The sequence below is a fragment of the Scophthalmus maximus genome, chromosome 17, assembly GCF_022379125.1.
Source record: "Scophthalmus maximus strain ysfricsl-2021 chromosome 17, ASM2237912v1, whole genome shotgun sequence".
Taxonomy (NCBI): domain Eukaryota; kingdom Metazoa; phylum Chordata; class Actinopteri; order Pleuronectiformes; family Scophthalmidae; genus Scophthalmus; species Scophthalmus maximus.
In genome coordinates this window covers 20,569,122-20,586,348 of record NC_061531.1, presented here as the reverse complement: position 1 = coordinate 20,586,348, position 17,227 = coordinate 20,569,122, and the positions used below count along the sequence as shown (strand labels likewise).

General features: G+C 49.6%; 2 protein-coding genes across 3 annotated transcripts; one reads left to right on the top strand and one right to left on the bottom strand.

Moving 5' to 3' along the window:
• Positions 1–34: 34 nt before the first annotated feature.
• LOC118289100 (properdin) lies at positions 35–4,399 on the top strand. Of its 2 annotated transcripts, XM_035615801.2 has the most exons (11): positions 35–194; positions 1,318–1,456; positions 1,581–1,744; positions 1,814–1,981; positions 2,101–2,310; positions 2,395–2,562; positions 2,748–2,939; positions 3,143–3,316; positions 3,464–3,661; positions 3,917–4,028; positions 4,216–4,399. In XM_035615801.2, the coding sequence occupies exons 1-11, from the start codon at positions 35–37 to the stop codon at positions 4,352–4,354; spliced, it is 1,824 nt and encodes a 607-aa protein (XP_035471694.2). In that variant the 3' UTR covers positions 4,355–4,399. The 2 variants fall into 2 exon arrangements, with proteins under 2 accessions (XP_035471694.2, XP_035471695.2); XM_035615802.2 differs by lacking the exon at positions 4,216–4,399 and having other exon boundaries at positions 3,897–4,028.
• Positions 4,400–4,443: 44 nt separating this feature from the next.
• On the bottom strand, positions 4,444–16,322 carry LOC118289196 (suppressor of cytokine signaling 7-like). The gene is made up of 11 exons (XM_047328287.1): positions 14,820–16,322; positions 14,433–14,759; positions 11,986–12,047; positions 11,663–11,767; positions 10,265–10,402; positions 9,975–10,114; positions 7,973–8,141; positions 7,753–7,881; positions 7,345–7,480; positions 5,181–6,017; positions 4,444–5,092 (listed from the first exon to the last, which is right to left on the bottom strand). Exons 1-10 carry the CDS (start codon positions 16,010–16,012, stop codon positions 5,897–5,899), a joined length of 2,520 nt encoding a protein of 839 aa, XP_047184243.1. The 5' UTR covers positions 16,013–16,322; the 3' UTR covers positions 4,444–5,092; positions 5,181–5,896.
• Between the last annotated feature and the right edge of the window lie 905 nt (positions 16,323–17,227).

Below are 17,227 nucleotides of genomic sequence, written 5' to 3'. Positions count from 1 at the left end.
GCAGGAGTTCATCGTCCTCAGTTCACATGATGCAATGCAACACACACACACACACACACACACACACACAGTGTCAGCAGAGGGAGGATCGAGGTGGTTCAGTCTCTCAGTGCGTTCAGGTCTTGGCAGCAGCAGGATGGAGGTTCTGGTTCTACAGGTTCTGGTTCTGCTGCAGGTTTCTGTGCCGTTTTCAGGTCAGTGTGAAAATAGAGCTGTCTGTCTCCCTCTGTCTGTCTCTGTCTGTCTGTCTGCTGTCTCTCTCCCTCTGTCTGTCTGTCTGTCTCTCTCCGTCTGTCTGTCTCTCTCCCTCTGTCTTTCTGTCTGTCTCTCTCCGTCTGTCTGTCTCTCTCCCTCTGTCTGTCTGTCTCTGTCCGTCTGTCTGTCTCCCTCTGTCTGTCTGTCCGTTCGTCTGTCTCTCTCCGTCTGTCTGTCTCTCTGTCCGTCTGTCTCTCTCCGTCTGTCTGTCTCTCTCCCTCTGTCTGTCTGTCTCTGTCCGTCTGTCTGTCTCTCTCCGTCTGTCTGTCTCTCTCCGTCTGTCTGTCTCTCTCCCTCTGTCTGTCTGTCCGTCCGTCTGTCTCTCTCCGTCTGTCTGTCTCTCTGTCCGTCTGTCTCTCTCCGTCTGTCTGTCTCTCTCCGTCTGTCTGTCTGTCTGTCCGTCTGTCTCTCTGTCTGTCTGTCTCTCTCCGTCTGTCTGTCTGTCCGTCCGTCTGTCTCTCTGTCTGTCTGTCTCTCTCCGTCTGTCTGTCTGTCCGTCCGTCTCTCTCCGTCTGTCTCTCTGTCCGTCTGTCTCTGTCCGTCTGTCTGTCTGTCTCTCTCCGTCTGTCTGTCTGTCCGTCCGTCTGTCTCTCTCCGTCTGTCTCTCTGTCCGTCTGTCTGTCTGTCTCTGTCCGTCTGTCTGTCTGTCTCTCTCTGTCCGTCTGTCTGTCCGTCCTCCGTCCGTCTGTCCGAATCTGAATCCAATGATGTCATTGTGTTGTTGTTGTTGTGTCTCAGCTTGTGTGAAAATTCAGTTAAGGGGGTTACTACCTAACCCTAGTTCACAAAGTGAAATTAACTGTTTCTTTTTGGAAGTTGTGTAACTTATGAACAAACTTTCCCCTGTGCTGAAATCTTGGAAAACACACACACACACACACACACACACACACACACACACACACACACATGTTTCCTGTCATTCTTCTGTTTACAGTTTTTTTTCACTGGTTCAAACTCTTCATACAGCACTAAATACACTGATGACATCACTGTGTGTGTGTGTGTGTGTTTGTGTGTGTGTGTGTGTGTGTGTGTGTGTGTGTGTGTGAGTGTGTGCAGAGTGTGTCCAGTGTTTTGCACATTTTGACCTGACCTCAGGTCAGTGTGATGATGAGCTCGGTGAGGTGGATGAAGACGACTGCTGTCAGAACCCTCAGTACGGTTACCAGGCAACAGGCGGACTGTGTCAGTCCTGTGGGTCAGTGAAAGCACACACAACATTCATCATCAAAACTTCCTGTGTGTGATTAACGTCACTTCACTTCCTAAAGAGTCTCAGAGTCTGTGTGTGTGTGTGTGTGTGTGTGTCTGTGTTTGTGCAGTCCTCCTGTGTGGTCTCCCTGGTCACCGTGGTCACAGTGTAACGTTCTCTGTGGGGAGGGGGTGAGGCAGAGAAGCAGGACGTGTTTTGGCATCGGCCAATCAGAGTGTCCCAATGCTGCGGACAAACTGCAGACAGAACCCTGCAGCGGCACCTGCTGCGAAGGTACACACACACACACGCACGCACACGCACAAATTATCAATTTGAATATCGCATTCTTTGTGTGTGTAGCAAAGGGGTGGTACTTGTGGGGCACCTGGTCATCCTGCTCAGTCACCTGTGGAGTGGGCGGAGTCAGAAAGAGAGAGAGAATCTGCTCCAGTTCTGCTGAGTGTCGCTCGTCCTGCACTGGTTCTTCAGAAGAGACAGACAGCTGTCTCACACACAACACCTGTCCAGGTAACCTGTCTGTGTATCTCCACCTATCTGTCTGTCTCTCTGTCTCCCTCTCCACCTGTCTGTCTGTCTGACTGGGTAACCTGTCTGTCTGTCTCTCTCCCCACCTGTCTGTGTCTCAGTCCATGGTGATTGGTCCAGTTGGTCGGGTTGGTCTCAGTGTTCTGGTTCGTGTATCGATGACCAGCGTGATGATGTCATCATCCCGTCCAAACAGCGATATCGCTCGTGCTCTAGCCCCGCCCCCTCCACTGACACTGTACCTCCCGGCGACGGTTGCCCTGGAGACGGCCTCCAGGTTGAGGACTGCAGTGAGCTGCCCAACTGTGCAGGTGAGACCAGAACCAAACACAGAAGAAGTTGGGTCCAGTCTCTGATGACAACCTGACGTGTGCTCTGATTGGCTGTCTCTGCAGTGGATGGCAGCTGGGGCGTGTGGTCTCCACCAGGTCCGTGCTCTGTCTCCTGTGGGGAGGGGCTACAGCTGTCAACCAGGACCTGTGATACCCCCACCCCTAAATATGGCGGCCGATTCTGTGATGGACCAAACGCTCAGAGCAGCGTCTGTCAAAGTACCTGTCCAGGTATGTCACACACACACACACACACACACACACACACACACACACACACACACACACACACACACACACACACACACACACACAGAGCATACAAGCAAGTAAAACCCAGGTGATTCAGTCACGTGAGTCTGTGGTTCTGTCTGTGGTTCTGTCTGTGGTCCTGTCTGTGGTTCTGTCTGTACCAGTCGACGGGTTTTGGTCCGGTTGGTCCGGCTGGGGAGAGTGTTCCTCTTCCTGTATCCCACAAGGCCGAACTCCAATCAGGACTCGCTACCGCTCCTGTTCTAACCCCGCCCCCTCAACTGCCCCGCCCGGCAGAGGTTGCAATGGAGACAACCACCAGATAGAGACCTGCAACCACATCCCTCACTGCCCAGGTACACCTGTCTGTCTGAATACCTGTCTGTCTGACTACCTGTCTGTTTGACGTCTACAAAGAGTCTGTAACTAGAACCAGGAAGAGACAACGCAGAGGCAAAGTCCTCAGCAGGACACGCCTCCACAGGTCATGTGACGCCCGGGACGCGGAGCAGCAGTGAAACACAGATAACGACTCGTCTTCCGTCTGTCTCTCTTCCAGTGGATGGAGGTTGGGGGTCTTGGTCTCCATTCACTTCCTGTCCCGTCACGTGTGGGGTGGGGCTTCAGTTGTCCGTAAGGAGTTGCGACTCCCCTGTCACTCAACATGGCGGCCGCCCGTGTCCTGGAGAAGGACGTCGAACCAGCATCTGTGTAACTAATGTCCACTGTCCAGGTACATGACAACTTCCTGGTCTGGTTTTAAATCGGCCAATCAGAGCGTGTTCCCAGGTGTCGTCGTGGAGAACGTCTCATGTTCTAACGTCTCATGTTCTAACGTCTCATGTTCTAACGTCTCATGTTCTAACTTCTGTCTGTTAAGTGGACGGCGTGTGGTCTGAGTGGTCGCCTTGGAACCCATGTAAATACCCGTTTGGTGGGCGGGACATCCGCTGTAAGGAGCTGGGCGGGAGACAGACCCGCCAGCGCCAGTGTCTCCACCAAGCTCACAACGGATCCATCTGCAGCGGAGACAGTCTGATGGACACGAGGGCCTGCTACGACGTCAGCAACTGTTACCGTGGGTGACACACACACACACACACACACACACACACACACACACACACACACACACACAGATACCTGACTAATCAATGAACTGGCTCCATAACTTGATGTTTCAAATGAACGACAGTAGAAACCACAAGGAACTTTTTTATTGGTTCCTGATTTATAAACTGTAAAAATGTGGACATATGAATTAATGTCTACAGTTCTGAACAATGTCTGTTACACTGACGACCCAATCACAGTGTGTGTGTGTGTGGGGCAGTGAAGGGCAGCTGGGATGGCTGGGAGCCGTGGAGTCTGTGTAATCCCTTGTGTGGAGGAAACTCCCGACGCTTCAGGAGGAGACACTGTGAACCTGACTACAGCAGCTACAGGTCAGAACACACACACACACACACACACACACACACACACACACACACACACACACACACACACACACACACACACACACACACACACACACACACACACACACGCACACGCACACGCACACACACACACACACCTGTCAATCAGGCTCAAGTTCACGTGAGTGACGTGTGACGTCGTGTATTGCAGTTCTACCATCGGCCGTCTGAAGCAGGGGGCCACGTTCTTCGGGACTCCACTGGCCGACTGCGGCTTGGCGCCGGATGGCGGGGAAAAGATCCAGATCCAGCCCTGTGTCAACACCCCCCCCTGCCCCGGCCACCTGTGATGCCCCTCACATCACAACAAACACATTAAAGTTTTATAAATTCTCCTTCATGAGGGTAATGATGTTACTGTTGGAGTTTTATACTGTAGTGCACTAGTTGGCCACAGGGGGGCGCGGCCTGGCAGAGGGTTGTTTCACAGATTTTTTCTTTTTGGGAATATTGATGATCTCATTGAATCGACATGAAACTGTGATTGAAACGTCTCTGATGAGAAAACTACAAACTGAAGAAACAATGATAGTTTTAATCATCAGGTGAAGCTGCTCTGATGTTGGATCTCAGTTCATAAAGACCATCACTGACAGACTACACGTCATAAGCCCCGCCCCCTGATCACTTTGCTTCTCATCAGTTATTTTTCTTGGACTTGTCCGATCGAGCAGCAGAACTTTAGTTTAGATTTTGACGTCCAGGTACGAACCCTCTGAGCTGCAGACATTTGTGTTCACGGGTCCAGAACTTTCTCTGCGTTACTCTGGAACATCACCAACTCAAAGTGCCGGAGGTTATAATAATAATAATAATAATAGTAATAGTAGTAGTAATAATAATAGTAGTAATAACAGCAATAGTTATAGTTATAATAATAGTAACAATAATAATAATAATAATATCACTTTTCTTCACCCGACGTCGGAGGAGTGCCGGCTCTCGGTCAGCGTCCATGGTCGTTCTGAGGCTCTGATGTCACTTTGACATGAAGGTAGAGAACGTGAGGAAGATCTTTGACCTCTGACCTTGGAAACAACGACACCAAATACTTCAAACTTAAGTCTCAAAGAATCAAACTCAGCAAGAAGATGACACACAGTTTCACATCCGCACCTGTTTTATTAATAATAATAATAATAATAATAATAATGGCTTGTTTCTGATGTGTCATCGTCCTCAGAGTCTCGGAGCGTTCGGCTCCTGGTCTGTTCTGCCCGGCGACAGGAAATCTGTTTCTCTGAGGCTCTGCATTTGACAGATTATAGCGTCATCGCTCACGGTGACGTTTCTTGAGTCCAGCTGCCCAGTGATGACATCAGAAGAGAGGCGGAGTCTCCACATCCCCTGTCCCTCCCCAATCTGTTGCCTATGAGCCAATCAGAGAGCCCGCAGGAGGGTGGATCATCTGAAACTCGCCCGCACCGAGCGGAGGCAGCCGATTGACCGCCGTGGGGTCCGGCGGTCCGTCAGCGGGCCGACCGGGCGTCGACAGAACACAAAGAAAAACACAAAGAAAAGAAAAGAACTGGAGGGAATTGAGAGAAGAGACGATTACTTCACTGGATCAGGACTTTACAGTCTCGTCTGTGTGCTGCATTCAGGTCGCACCGAGTCTCAAGACGTTTGACAGAATAATGATTGTCTCTTTTGGTTTGTGGAGTCTGACGACGGTTCAGAGACTCAAACATGGTCCAGGTCACGGGACCCTGATACAGAACCGTGACGGGCACGACGTCGTCACGACCAAGAAATCATTTCCTCACGTTTAAGTTGCGAGTTAGTTTTAAAGTTTAACACGTGAGACTCACGTCGTCGCTCAGGCTCCGGTGCTACGTCTGGGACTCCACCCCCGGCTGGCGGCTCCGCCCCCGACCCCCGTCCGTCAGGGTCGGACTGATCTCCTCCTCTGGGTCGTAGTAATAAAACTTCCTCAGGTAGAAGATGAGAGGCCTGAGGAGAGAGGCATTCTGGGTAAACGTCAAGACAGTGCTGTTCACTAACTGTATATAAAGATGATCACCGACTGTATATAAAGACGATCACTGACTGTATATAAAGACGATCAATAACTGTATATAAAGATGATCACCGACTGTATATAAAGACGATCAGTGACTGTATATAAAGACGATCACTGACTATATAAAGACCATCACTGACTGTATATGAAGACCATCACTGACTGTATATAAAGACGTTCAGTGACTGTATATAAAGACGATCACCGACTGTATATAAAGACGATCACTGACTTTATATAAAGACGATCACTGACTGTATATAAAGACCATCACTGATGATCACTGACTGTATATAAAGACGATCAGTGACTGTATATAAAGACGATCAGTGACTGTATATAAAGACGATCACCGACTGTATATAAAGACGTTCAGTGACTGTATATAAAGACGATCAGTGACTGTATATAAAGACGATCACTGACTGTATATAAAGACGATCACCGACTGTATATAAAGACGGTCACCGACTGTATATAAAGACGATCAGTGACTGTATATAAAGACGATCACCGACTGTATATAAAGACGTTCAGCGACTGTATATAAAGACGATCAGTGACTGTATATAAAGACGATCACTGACTGTATATAAAGACGATCACCGACTGTATATAAAGACGTTCAGTGACTGTATATAAAGACGATCACCGACTGTATATAAAGACGTTCAGTGACTGTATATAAAGACGATCACCGACTGTATATAAAGACAATCACTGACTGTATATAAAGACGATCAGTGACTGTATATAAAGACGTTCAGTGACTGTATATAAAGACGATCACTGACTGTATATAAAGACGTTCAGTGACTGTATATGAAGACGATCACTGACTGTATATAAAGACGATCACTGACTGTATATAAAGACGATCAGTGACTGTATATAAAGACGATCAGTGACTGTATATAAAGACGATCACTGACTGTATATAAAGACGATCAGTGTCTGTATATAAAGATGATCAATGACTGTATATAAAGACGATCACTGACTGTATATAAAGACGATCAATGACTGTATATAAAGATGTTCAGTGACTGTATATAAAGACGATCACCGACTGTATATTAAGACGATCACTGACTGTATATAAAGACGATCACTGACTGTATATAAAGACGATCACTGACGATCACTGACTGTATATAAAGACGATCACTGACTTTATTTAAAGACGATCACTGACTGTATATAAAGACGATCACTGACTGTATATAAAGACGTTCAGTGAGAGGTTCAGGGTCTCACTTGGGAAGAGGCAGCTCCTGGATGTGGTCTATGCGAACCAGCTGTCTGATGCAGAAGCGACAGAGATGCTGAAGAGATTTAATGCTGCTGAACCTGGAGACCGGGTACAGGAGCTGGACGGGGGTGGGGGGTAGACCTGAGGATACACACACACACACACACACACACACACACACACACACACACACACACACACACACACACACACACACACACACACACACACACACACACACACACACACACACACACACACACACACACACACACACAAACACACACAAAGGTTGAGTTGATTTGTTTCTTCTGTCACCAGATCAACTGTGACATATTCACAGAGACCTGAGCTGTGAGGGGACAGACAAGTGAGGGGACAGACAGGTGAGATGTGATTGGTTGCTTGGTTACCGGGGACTCTGGAGCGCAGGAAGTAGAGGAACTTTCCGTTCTTGGAGTGCATGATGGCTCTTTCTATGAACTCGACCACTGAGTGACAACGATCCTCAAACTTAGGATGACACCACAGACTGAAGGTTCCTGAAGGCAACACAGAGCCACAGTCTGTTAACTCAGGTAACAGTGTGTGTGTGTGTGTGTGTGTGTGTGTGTGTGTGTGTGTGTGTGTTACCTCTGTAGTGCTCCATGCGTGTGTGGTGTGTGACTCCTTGTGACCTGAAGCTCAGACTCAGGATGTATCGAGGATCTGAACTGTCTCGAACCAGGAACGATCCGTCTGGTTTCCCCTTCAGCTTCATCTCTGCGTCCTCCCAGTTCATCGGGCCCCAGTACCAGCCACACTGAACACACACACACACACACACACACACACACACACACACACACACACACACACACACACACACACACACACACACACACACACACACACACACACACACACACACACACACACACACACACACACACACAGTCTACGTTTTATATTATAATCATTAAAAATCTGATCTCACAATTTTAGCTCAAGTCAAACTCTTTTGAGCTTCAATCTGGAGTACAGAGACTGGACTACAGGGACTGGACTACATGGTCTGGAATACAGGGACTGGACTACATGGTCTGGAATACAGGGACTGGACTACATGGTCTGGAATACAGGGACTGGACTACAGGGACTGGACTACAGAGACTGGACTACAGAGACTGGACTACAGGGACTGGACTACATGGTCTGGAATACAGGGACTGGACTACATGGTCTGGAATACAGGGACTGGACTACAGGGACTGGACTACAGAGACTGGACTACAGGGACTGGACTACAGGGACTGGACTACATGGTCTGGAATACAGGGACTGGACTAAGGGACTGGACCACATGGTCTGGAATACAGGGACTGGACTTCAGGGACTGGACTACAGGGACTGGACTACATGGTCTGGAATACAGGGACTGGACTACAGGGACTGGACTACATGGTCTGGAATACAGGGACTGGACTTCAGGGACTGGACTACAGAGACTACACTACAGGGACTGGACTACAGACACTAGACTACAGGGACTAGACCAAAGAGACTGGACTACAGGGACTGGACCACAGGGACTAGACTACAGGGACTGGACCAAAGAGACTGGACTACAGGGACTGGACTATAGAGACTAGACTACAGGGACTGGACTATAGAGACTGGACTACAGGGACTGGACTATAGAGACTGGACTACAGGGACTGGACTATAGAGACTTGACCACAGAGACTGGACTACATGGACTGGACTACAGGGACTGGACTACAGGGACTGGACTACGTGGACTGGACTACAGGGACTGGACCACAGGGACTGGACCACAGAGACTAGACTACAGAGACTAGACTACAGGGACTGGGCCACAGAGACTGGACTACAGGGACCGGACTACAGGGACTGGACTACAGGGATTAGACTACAGGGACTAGACTAAAGAGACTGGACTACAGAGACTGGACTACAGGGACTGGACCAAAGAGACTGGACTACAGAGACTGGACTATAGAGACTGGACCACAGAGACTGGACTACATGGACTGGACTACAGAGACTGGACTACAGAGACTGGACTATAGAGACTGGACTACAGGGACTGGACTACAGGGACTGGACAACAGAGACTGGACTACAGGGACTGGACTACAGAGACTAGACTACAGAGACTAGACTGCATGGTCTGGACTACAGAGACTAGACTACATGGACTGGACCACAGAGACTAGACTACAGGGACTGGACCACAGGGACTAGACTACAGAGACTGGACTTCATGGACTGGACTACAGAGACTGGACTACAGAGACTGGACTATAGAGACTGGACTACAGGGACTGGACTACAGAGACTGGACTACAGAGACTGGACTACAGAGACTGGACTACAGAGACTGGACTACAGAGACTAGACTGCATGGTCTGGACTACAGAGACTAGACTACATGGACTGGACCACAGAGACTAGACTACAGGGACTGGACTGCATGGTCTGGACTACAGAGACTAGACTACATGGACTGGACCACAGAGACTAGACTATAGGGACTGGACCACAGGGACTAGACTACAGAGACTGGACTACAGAGACTAGACCACATGGTTTGGACTACAGGGGACTGGACTACAGGACTAAGGGGCCCCACCTTCTCAAGTTCTCTGAGGCTGGTGGCGAAGCTGCTGGCGTCAGGCCGACTGAGGGGGCAGCGGGGGGTGAGTCGGGGCGGATGGGGAAGACCGTCGGGACGCAGAGGGACCGGCCTCGGTAAACCTCTCAGGAAGGCCTCTGACCGACAACAAAGATCTGTTAGTTTGACCAGTCACATGATACTTGTTTGTCTTACTGAGTGTGTGAGTGAGTGAGTGAGTGAGTGAGTGAGTGAGTGCGTGCGTGCGTGCGTGCGTGCATGCGTGTTTGAGTGTGTGTGAGTGTCACCGTTGAGGCTCAGGCTGTGCTGGATGGTGCTGAGGGAGGGGGGCAGGACGAGTGGTCGGGGGGGAAGAGACTGCAGCGAAGCCCCCACATTGCAAACGGTGAACGGCCCCTGATGCTGAGGAGGCCCGACGAAATCATCTGGAGACCAATGAGAGAAACAAACCTGTCAGTCACCTGCCCAGAGAGTCACCTGACCAGAGTCACCTGACCAGAGAGTCACCTGACCAGAGGGTCACCTGACCAGAGAGTCACCTGACCAGAGTCACCTGACCAGAGAGTCACCTGACCAGAGTCACCTGACCAGAGGGTCACCTGACCAGAGAGTCACCTGACCAGAGTCACCTGACCAGAGTCACCTGACCAGAGGGTCACCTGACCAGAGTCACCTGACCAGAGAGTCACCTGACCAGAGTCACCTGCCCAGAGTCACCTGACCAGAGTCACCTGACCAGAGGGTCACCTGACCAGAGAGTCACCTGACCAGAGTCACCTGACCAGAGGGTCACCTGACCAGAGAGTCACCTGACCAGAGTCACCTGACCAGAGAGTCACCTGACCAGAGGGTCACCTGACCAGAGGGTCACCTGACCAGAGGGTCACCTGACCAGAGAGTCACCTGACCAGAGTCACCTGACCAGAGAGTCACCTGCCCAGAGAGTCACCTGACCAGAGAGTCACCTGACCAGAGGGTCACCTGACCAGAGAGTCACCTGACCAGAGTCACCTGACCAGAGGGTCACCTGACCAGAGGGTCACCTGACCAGAGTCACCTGACCAGAGAGTCACCTGACCAGAGGGTCACCTGACCAGAGTCACCTGACCAGAGGGTCACCTGACCAGAGGGTCACCTGACCAGAGTCACCTGACCAGAGAGTCACCTGACCAGAGGGTCACCTGACCAGTGTCACCTGACCAGAGGGTCACCTGACCAGTGTCACCTGACCAGAGAGTCACCTGACCAGAGTCACCTGACCAGTGTCACCTGACCAGAGAGTCACCTGACCAGAGTGTCACCTGACCAGAGGGTCACTTGACCAGTGTCACCTGACCAGAGAGTCACCTGACCAGAGTGTCACCTGACCAGAGGGTCACTTGACCAGAGTCACCTGACCAGTGTCACCTGACCAGAGAGTCACCTGACCAGAGTCACCTGACCAGTGTCACCTGACCAGAGTGTCACCTGACCAGAGAGTCACCTGACCAGAGGGTCACCTGACCAGAGGGTCACTTGACCAGAGTCACCTGACCAGAGTCACCTGACCAGAGGGTCACTTGACCAGAGTCACCTGACCAGAGTCACCTGACCAGAGTCACCTGACCAGAGGGTCAGACACAGAGGAAGTGAAAACAGAAAGTGAAGAGGAGAAAGAAGAAGAAGAAGAAGAAGAAGTAAAGTACCGAGCAGACTGAGGCTCCGTCTGGGAGGGGGTGGGGGAGTCGGGGGGTGAAGACAGTCCCCCCCCCTGCGAGAAATGTCCACATCCACCAGAGACACTGTCTCACCTGGACACGTCGGAACAGATACGAAGAAGAAGAGATGTTAAAAGTGTGAAACATTAGTGTTCAGCAGAAGAGGACAACACACACACACACACACACACACACACACACACACACACACACACACACACACACACACACACACACACACACACACACACACACACACACACACACACACACACACACACACACACACACACACACACACACACACCTACCAGTGAAAGCAGGAGTGAGGGGCACTGGAGAGAAGGCACTCTGAGGTCTGGACACCTGCAGCCTGATGGAGACAGTTCACCTGTAACTGAGCTTCATCATCATCATCATCATCATCATCATCATCATTATCACTTCTGGACAGATCGTAATGAATCAACCGGCTCAGACAGTGAACAAAGATGGACGATAAAACATCTGGATCACGTGTTTGTGGGCGGGGCCTCAATACCCTGTCTCCGCCCCACAGACTCCGACTGAGGTCCAACTGTCACGTGCTGAGGAAGTTTCCTAAATCTTGAAGTGTTTCCTCGGCACCTGATAATGTTCAGATTCTCTAAGTGCTTAGGAAAGAAGCTTCAATGCTTCCTTTCCTATCTCCTTAAGCAGATGACACACTGGAGCTTCCTTTGTGAGAGTAAGGAGAAACAGACCCACAATTCATTGCGGCAGCGATATTTAACATGACGCGCGAACATAAAAGATTCAATCTGAGTATGAATATGACCCAGATGTAAGTTACTGTTACATATGAATCATAACATCTCAACACACACGTTGTCATGGTGATAAATATGAGTGACAGGAGCAAAAGCAAACATTCTCACTATCAAAACCTTTAATTTCAGTTTCTAGATCATATACAGTCAGTGATTGTCTTTATATACAGTTGCTGATGGTCTTTATATACAGTCAGTGATCAGCTTTATATATAGTCAGTGATTGTCTTCATATACAGTCAGTGATCGTCTTTATATACAGTCAGTGATTGTCTTCATATACAGTCAGTGATTATCTTCATATACAGTCAGTGATCGTCTTTATATACAGTCAGTGATCGTCTTTATATACAGTCACTGATCGTCTTTATATAAAGTCAGTGATCGTCTTTATATACAGTCACTGATCGTCTTTATATTCAGTCAGTGATCGTCTTTATATACAGTCACTGATCGTCTTTATATACAGTCAGTGATCGTCTTTATATACAGTCACTGATCGTCTTTATATAAAGTCAGTGATCGTCTTTATATACAGTCAGTGATCGTCTTTATATACAGTCACTGATCGTCTTTATATACAGTCAGTGATCGTCTTTATATACAGTCACTGATCGTCTTTATATTCAGTCACTGATCGTCTTTATATTCAGTCAGTGATCGTCTTTATATACAGTCACTGATCGTCTTTATATTCAGTCAGTGATCGTCTTTATATAAAGTCAGTGATCGTCTTTATATACAGTCAGTGATCGTCTTTATATACAGTCACTGATCGTCTTTATATACAGTCAGTGATCGTCTTTATATACAGTCACTGATCGTCTTTATATTCAGTCACTGATCGTCTTTATATTCAGTCAGTGATCGTCTTTACATACAGTCAGTGATCGTCTTTATATACAGTCACTGATCGTCTTTATATACAGTCAGTGATCGTCTTTACATACAGTCACTGATCGTCTTTATATTCAGTCAGTGATCGTCTTTATATACAGTCACTGATCGTCTTTATATTCAGTCAGTGATCGTCTTTATATACAGTCACTGATCGTCTTTATATACAGTCAGTGATCGTCATTATATACAGTCAGTGATCGTCTTTATATACAGTCACTGATCGTCTTTATATACAGTCACTGATCGTCTTTATATTCAGTCAGTGATCGTCTTTATATACAGTCACTGATCGTCTTTATATACAGTCAGTGATCGTCATTATATACAGTCAGTGATCGTCTTTATATTCAGTCACTGATCGTCTTTATATTCAGTCAGTGATCGTCTTTATATACAGTCTCTGATCGTCTTTATATTCAGTCAGTGATCGTCTTTATATACAGTCACTGATCGTCTTTATATTCAGTCAGTGATCGTCTTTATATACAGTCACTGATCGTCTTTATATACAGTCAGTGATCGTCATTATATACAGTCACTGATCGTCTTTATATACAGTCAGTGATCGTCATTATATACAGTCACTGATCGTCTTTATATACAGTCAGTGATCAGCTTGTGGTGAGGTGAGAAGATGAGCAGTGACATCACAGTGTTACACCTGAGCATCAGAACAGGAAGACACCATGTTGCCATGGAGATGAGGTCTCTCTCTACACATGCTTATCACCATGACAACAGTTACAAAACAAACTTCTCCTGGACTTGTGAAGTTTGTTCTGATCCACGATCGACTCGTATTGATTTGTTACTTGATCCATCAACAGTTGGTCACGTGATCATCATCCAGTGGAGCATTGATTCACTCAACACACAAAATACTCTATAAATTATCAAAACTTAAAAGCTAATCATCATCAGTTCAGACTGTTCTCATGGCGATGCATGGAGACTTTTAAAAAAATCATTTAGAAATCACAGCCTGAGTGACCTCACTGTCCTCATGGATATAAATCAATATTTTGATAAATGAGGCCCCGCCGCCTCACCTGTCCTGCTCCATGGTGCTGCAGGTCGACCCCCACACGTCCAACAGACTCCCCCCAGACGAAGTAGACGAGGCCAGGGATGGCCTCTTGTCCAGCAGCCCCCCCGACCCCCCACTGGAGCTCTTGGTTCTGAACAGCTTGCTGAGCCGGACCTTCAGGGACCCCCCTTTCCGAGACTTCCCCCGCGGCGTCCTTCCCCCCTCCCCTTCCAGGACCACTAAGGGGGAGGTGGACCGCCCCACTCCCCCTGAGGCCACGCCCAGTTTAGGGGTGGTGGCACGGCTCTGGGGCTGGGAGCGGGACTGGTGCTGATGCAGCGGACGGTGGCTCGAGTACGAGAGAGGTTCAGGGAAGACTTGGAGTCCGCTGGGGGCTGCAGGGGGGTACAGACAGGGGGTATTAGTGCTGATGGGGGGGCAGGGGTCTACGCAGGGGGGGAGGGACACTGCAGCACCCAGGACAGCCAGCGACGAGCGGCAGTTCTGATCAGTACACACCCCCGCCTCCTCCGCCAGTCGGTGGACCTGCCGCATCAGACCGCTCAGAGTCCCGCTGGAGAACACAGGCCCGGTCCCCCCAGACGTCCCCCCACCACCAAGTCCCCCCAGCCGCTCCCCTTTCTCAGCATCCCCTTCATCCCCGCCCCCCCCCTCACCCAGCCGTCCCACCTCTTCAGACCCCAGACCTTCCAGGACCAACAGCGCGTCGCTGGTATCACCCGGGTCCTCGCCGGGGCCCAGGCCCCCCGTCCCCGAGGCCAGGACACTGTGACAGGAGCACTGAGGGGGAGGAAGCCCCGTGTCCTCTCCCCCGCCCTGCCTACCCTCACCCAGCTGACCCAGCCTCCAGGCCAGAGACAGGACCGGGTCCTCTCCCCCGGCAAAGCAGTTCTTCCTGGGCTCCAGCAGGCCCAGACGCAAGGCCTGATCCAGCAGGCCCGGGGGCCATTTGGCGAGTCTGTCCGTCAGCAGGCGGTGTCGCTGGCACAGGACTGACCCGGGCTCAGGGTCCAGAGGCGGGACGCCTTGCTGAGGAGTCTGGGACCCGTCAGACCCTTTGGACAGTCTGAGGACTGGGGTGATGCAGTGAGAGACCTGGCCCTTCCCGCCTACGGGCCCAGGACCAGCTGTTGTCCTGGGACAGGTGCCTGATCCAGGATCCAGCTGCTGTCCCTGTTTCTCTGCCTCCTCCTGCAGAAGCCCCGGGGGCCGCTGCTCCAGGATCCGGTCTCCGGTCCTCAGAAGGTTCTGAAGCACCATCAGCTGCGAGCCGCGTCCGTGCGGCACCGGGAAGTCCACGAACCTCTGGGCCGCTACGGAGAAGTCGTCGGGCGGCGGAGGAGACAGCGGCGCCTCGGTCAGAACCAGCCCGCCGGCCAGGTCGCCTTTACCGGGCAGCGGCGAACTGTAGTGCGGGGACGCGGAGCCGAGGCCTGGCGAGGGGCCTCGGGGGGCCCGGTCGTGGAGTCCGGTCTTCACGGGCCCGAACCCGCCTCCGGCCCGCAGCTCGTCGAACTCGGCCGCGGACACGAGCCGCATCAGGACGAAGTCCGGAGACATTTCTTGCTGCGCGTCGCTCATGTCGACGAGCTGCCGGTTACATCACCGCGACGCTGCATCGTCCCGCCGCGCGGTCACGAACAGACGCGAGGATCCGCCCGGAGCCGCCGCTCGGTCACGAAGCTCACGAGCCTCCTCCGGCTCGGTGAGGGGGCGGGGCTACGGCTCGGCGAGGGGGCGGGGCCAGCGACAATCGATTCATGCTAATTGATGAAGGGAGGCGCGTGCACACGGTGGACAGCTGAGCGCTTCCGGTGTCTCCGTGTCTCCTGAGGATCGACCCGTCACTTGTTCAAACGGTCGATGATAGAATCGTGATTAAAAACAGGACAGATGTTTGAGTCACGTGTTTACAGGTTAACAAAGAGTTTCAGCATGTGACTAAAGTATCAAAGTACTACTAGAGAAAACTACTACAATGTACTTTTACTTTGTTTGTGCTCAGTCAGTGATCATCTTTATATACAGTCACTAGTCTTTATATACAGTCAGTGATCGTCTTTATATACGGTCACTAATCTTTATATACAGTCAGTGATCGTCTTTATATACAGTCAGTGATCGTCTTTATATAGTCAGTGATCATCTTTATATACAGTCACTGGTCTTTATATACAGTCAGTGATCGTCTTTATATAGTCATTAGTCTAAATATATAGTCAGTGATCGTCTGTATATAGTCACTAGTCTTTTTATACAGTCAGTGATCGTACTTATATACAGTCACTAGTCTTTATATACAGTCAGTGATCATCTTTATATAGTCAGTGATCGTCTTTATACAGTCAGTGATCATCTTTATATACAGTCGCTAGTCTTTATATGCAGTCAGTGATCATCTTTATATAGTCAGTGATCGTCTTTATATACAGTCAGTGATCGCCTTTATATAGTCAGGGTCATCTTTATATACAGTCACTGGTCTTTATATAGTCAGTGATCGTCTTTATATAGTCAGTGATCATCTTTATATAGTCAGTGATCATCTTTATATACAGTCACTGGTCTTTATATACAGTCAGTGAGCGTCTTTATATAGTCACTAGTCTTCATATATAGTCAGTGATCGTCTGTATATAGTCACTAGTCTTTTTATACAGTCAGTGATCGTCTTTATATACAGTCACTAGTCTTTATATATAGTCAGTGATCGTCTGTATATAGTCACTAGTCTTTTTATACAGTCAGTGATCGTCTTTATATACAGTCACTAGTCTTTATATAGTCAGTGATGGT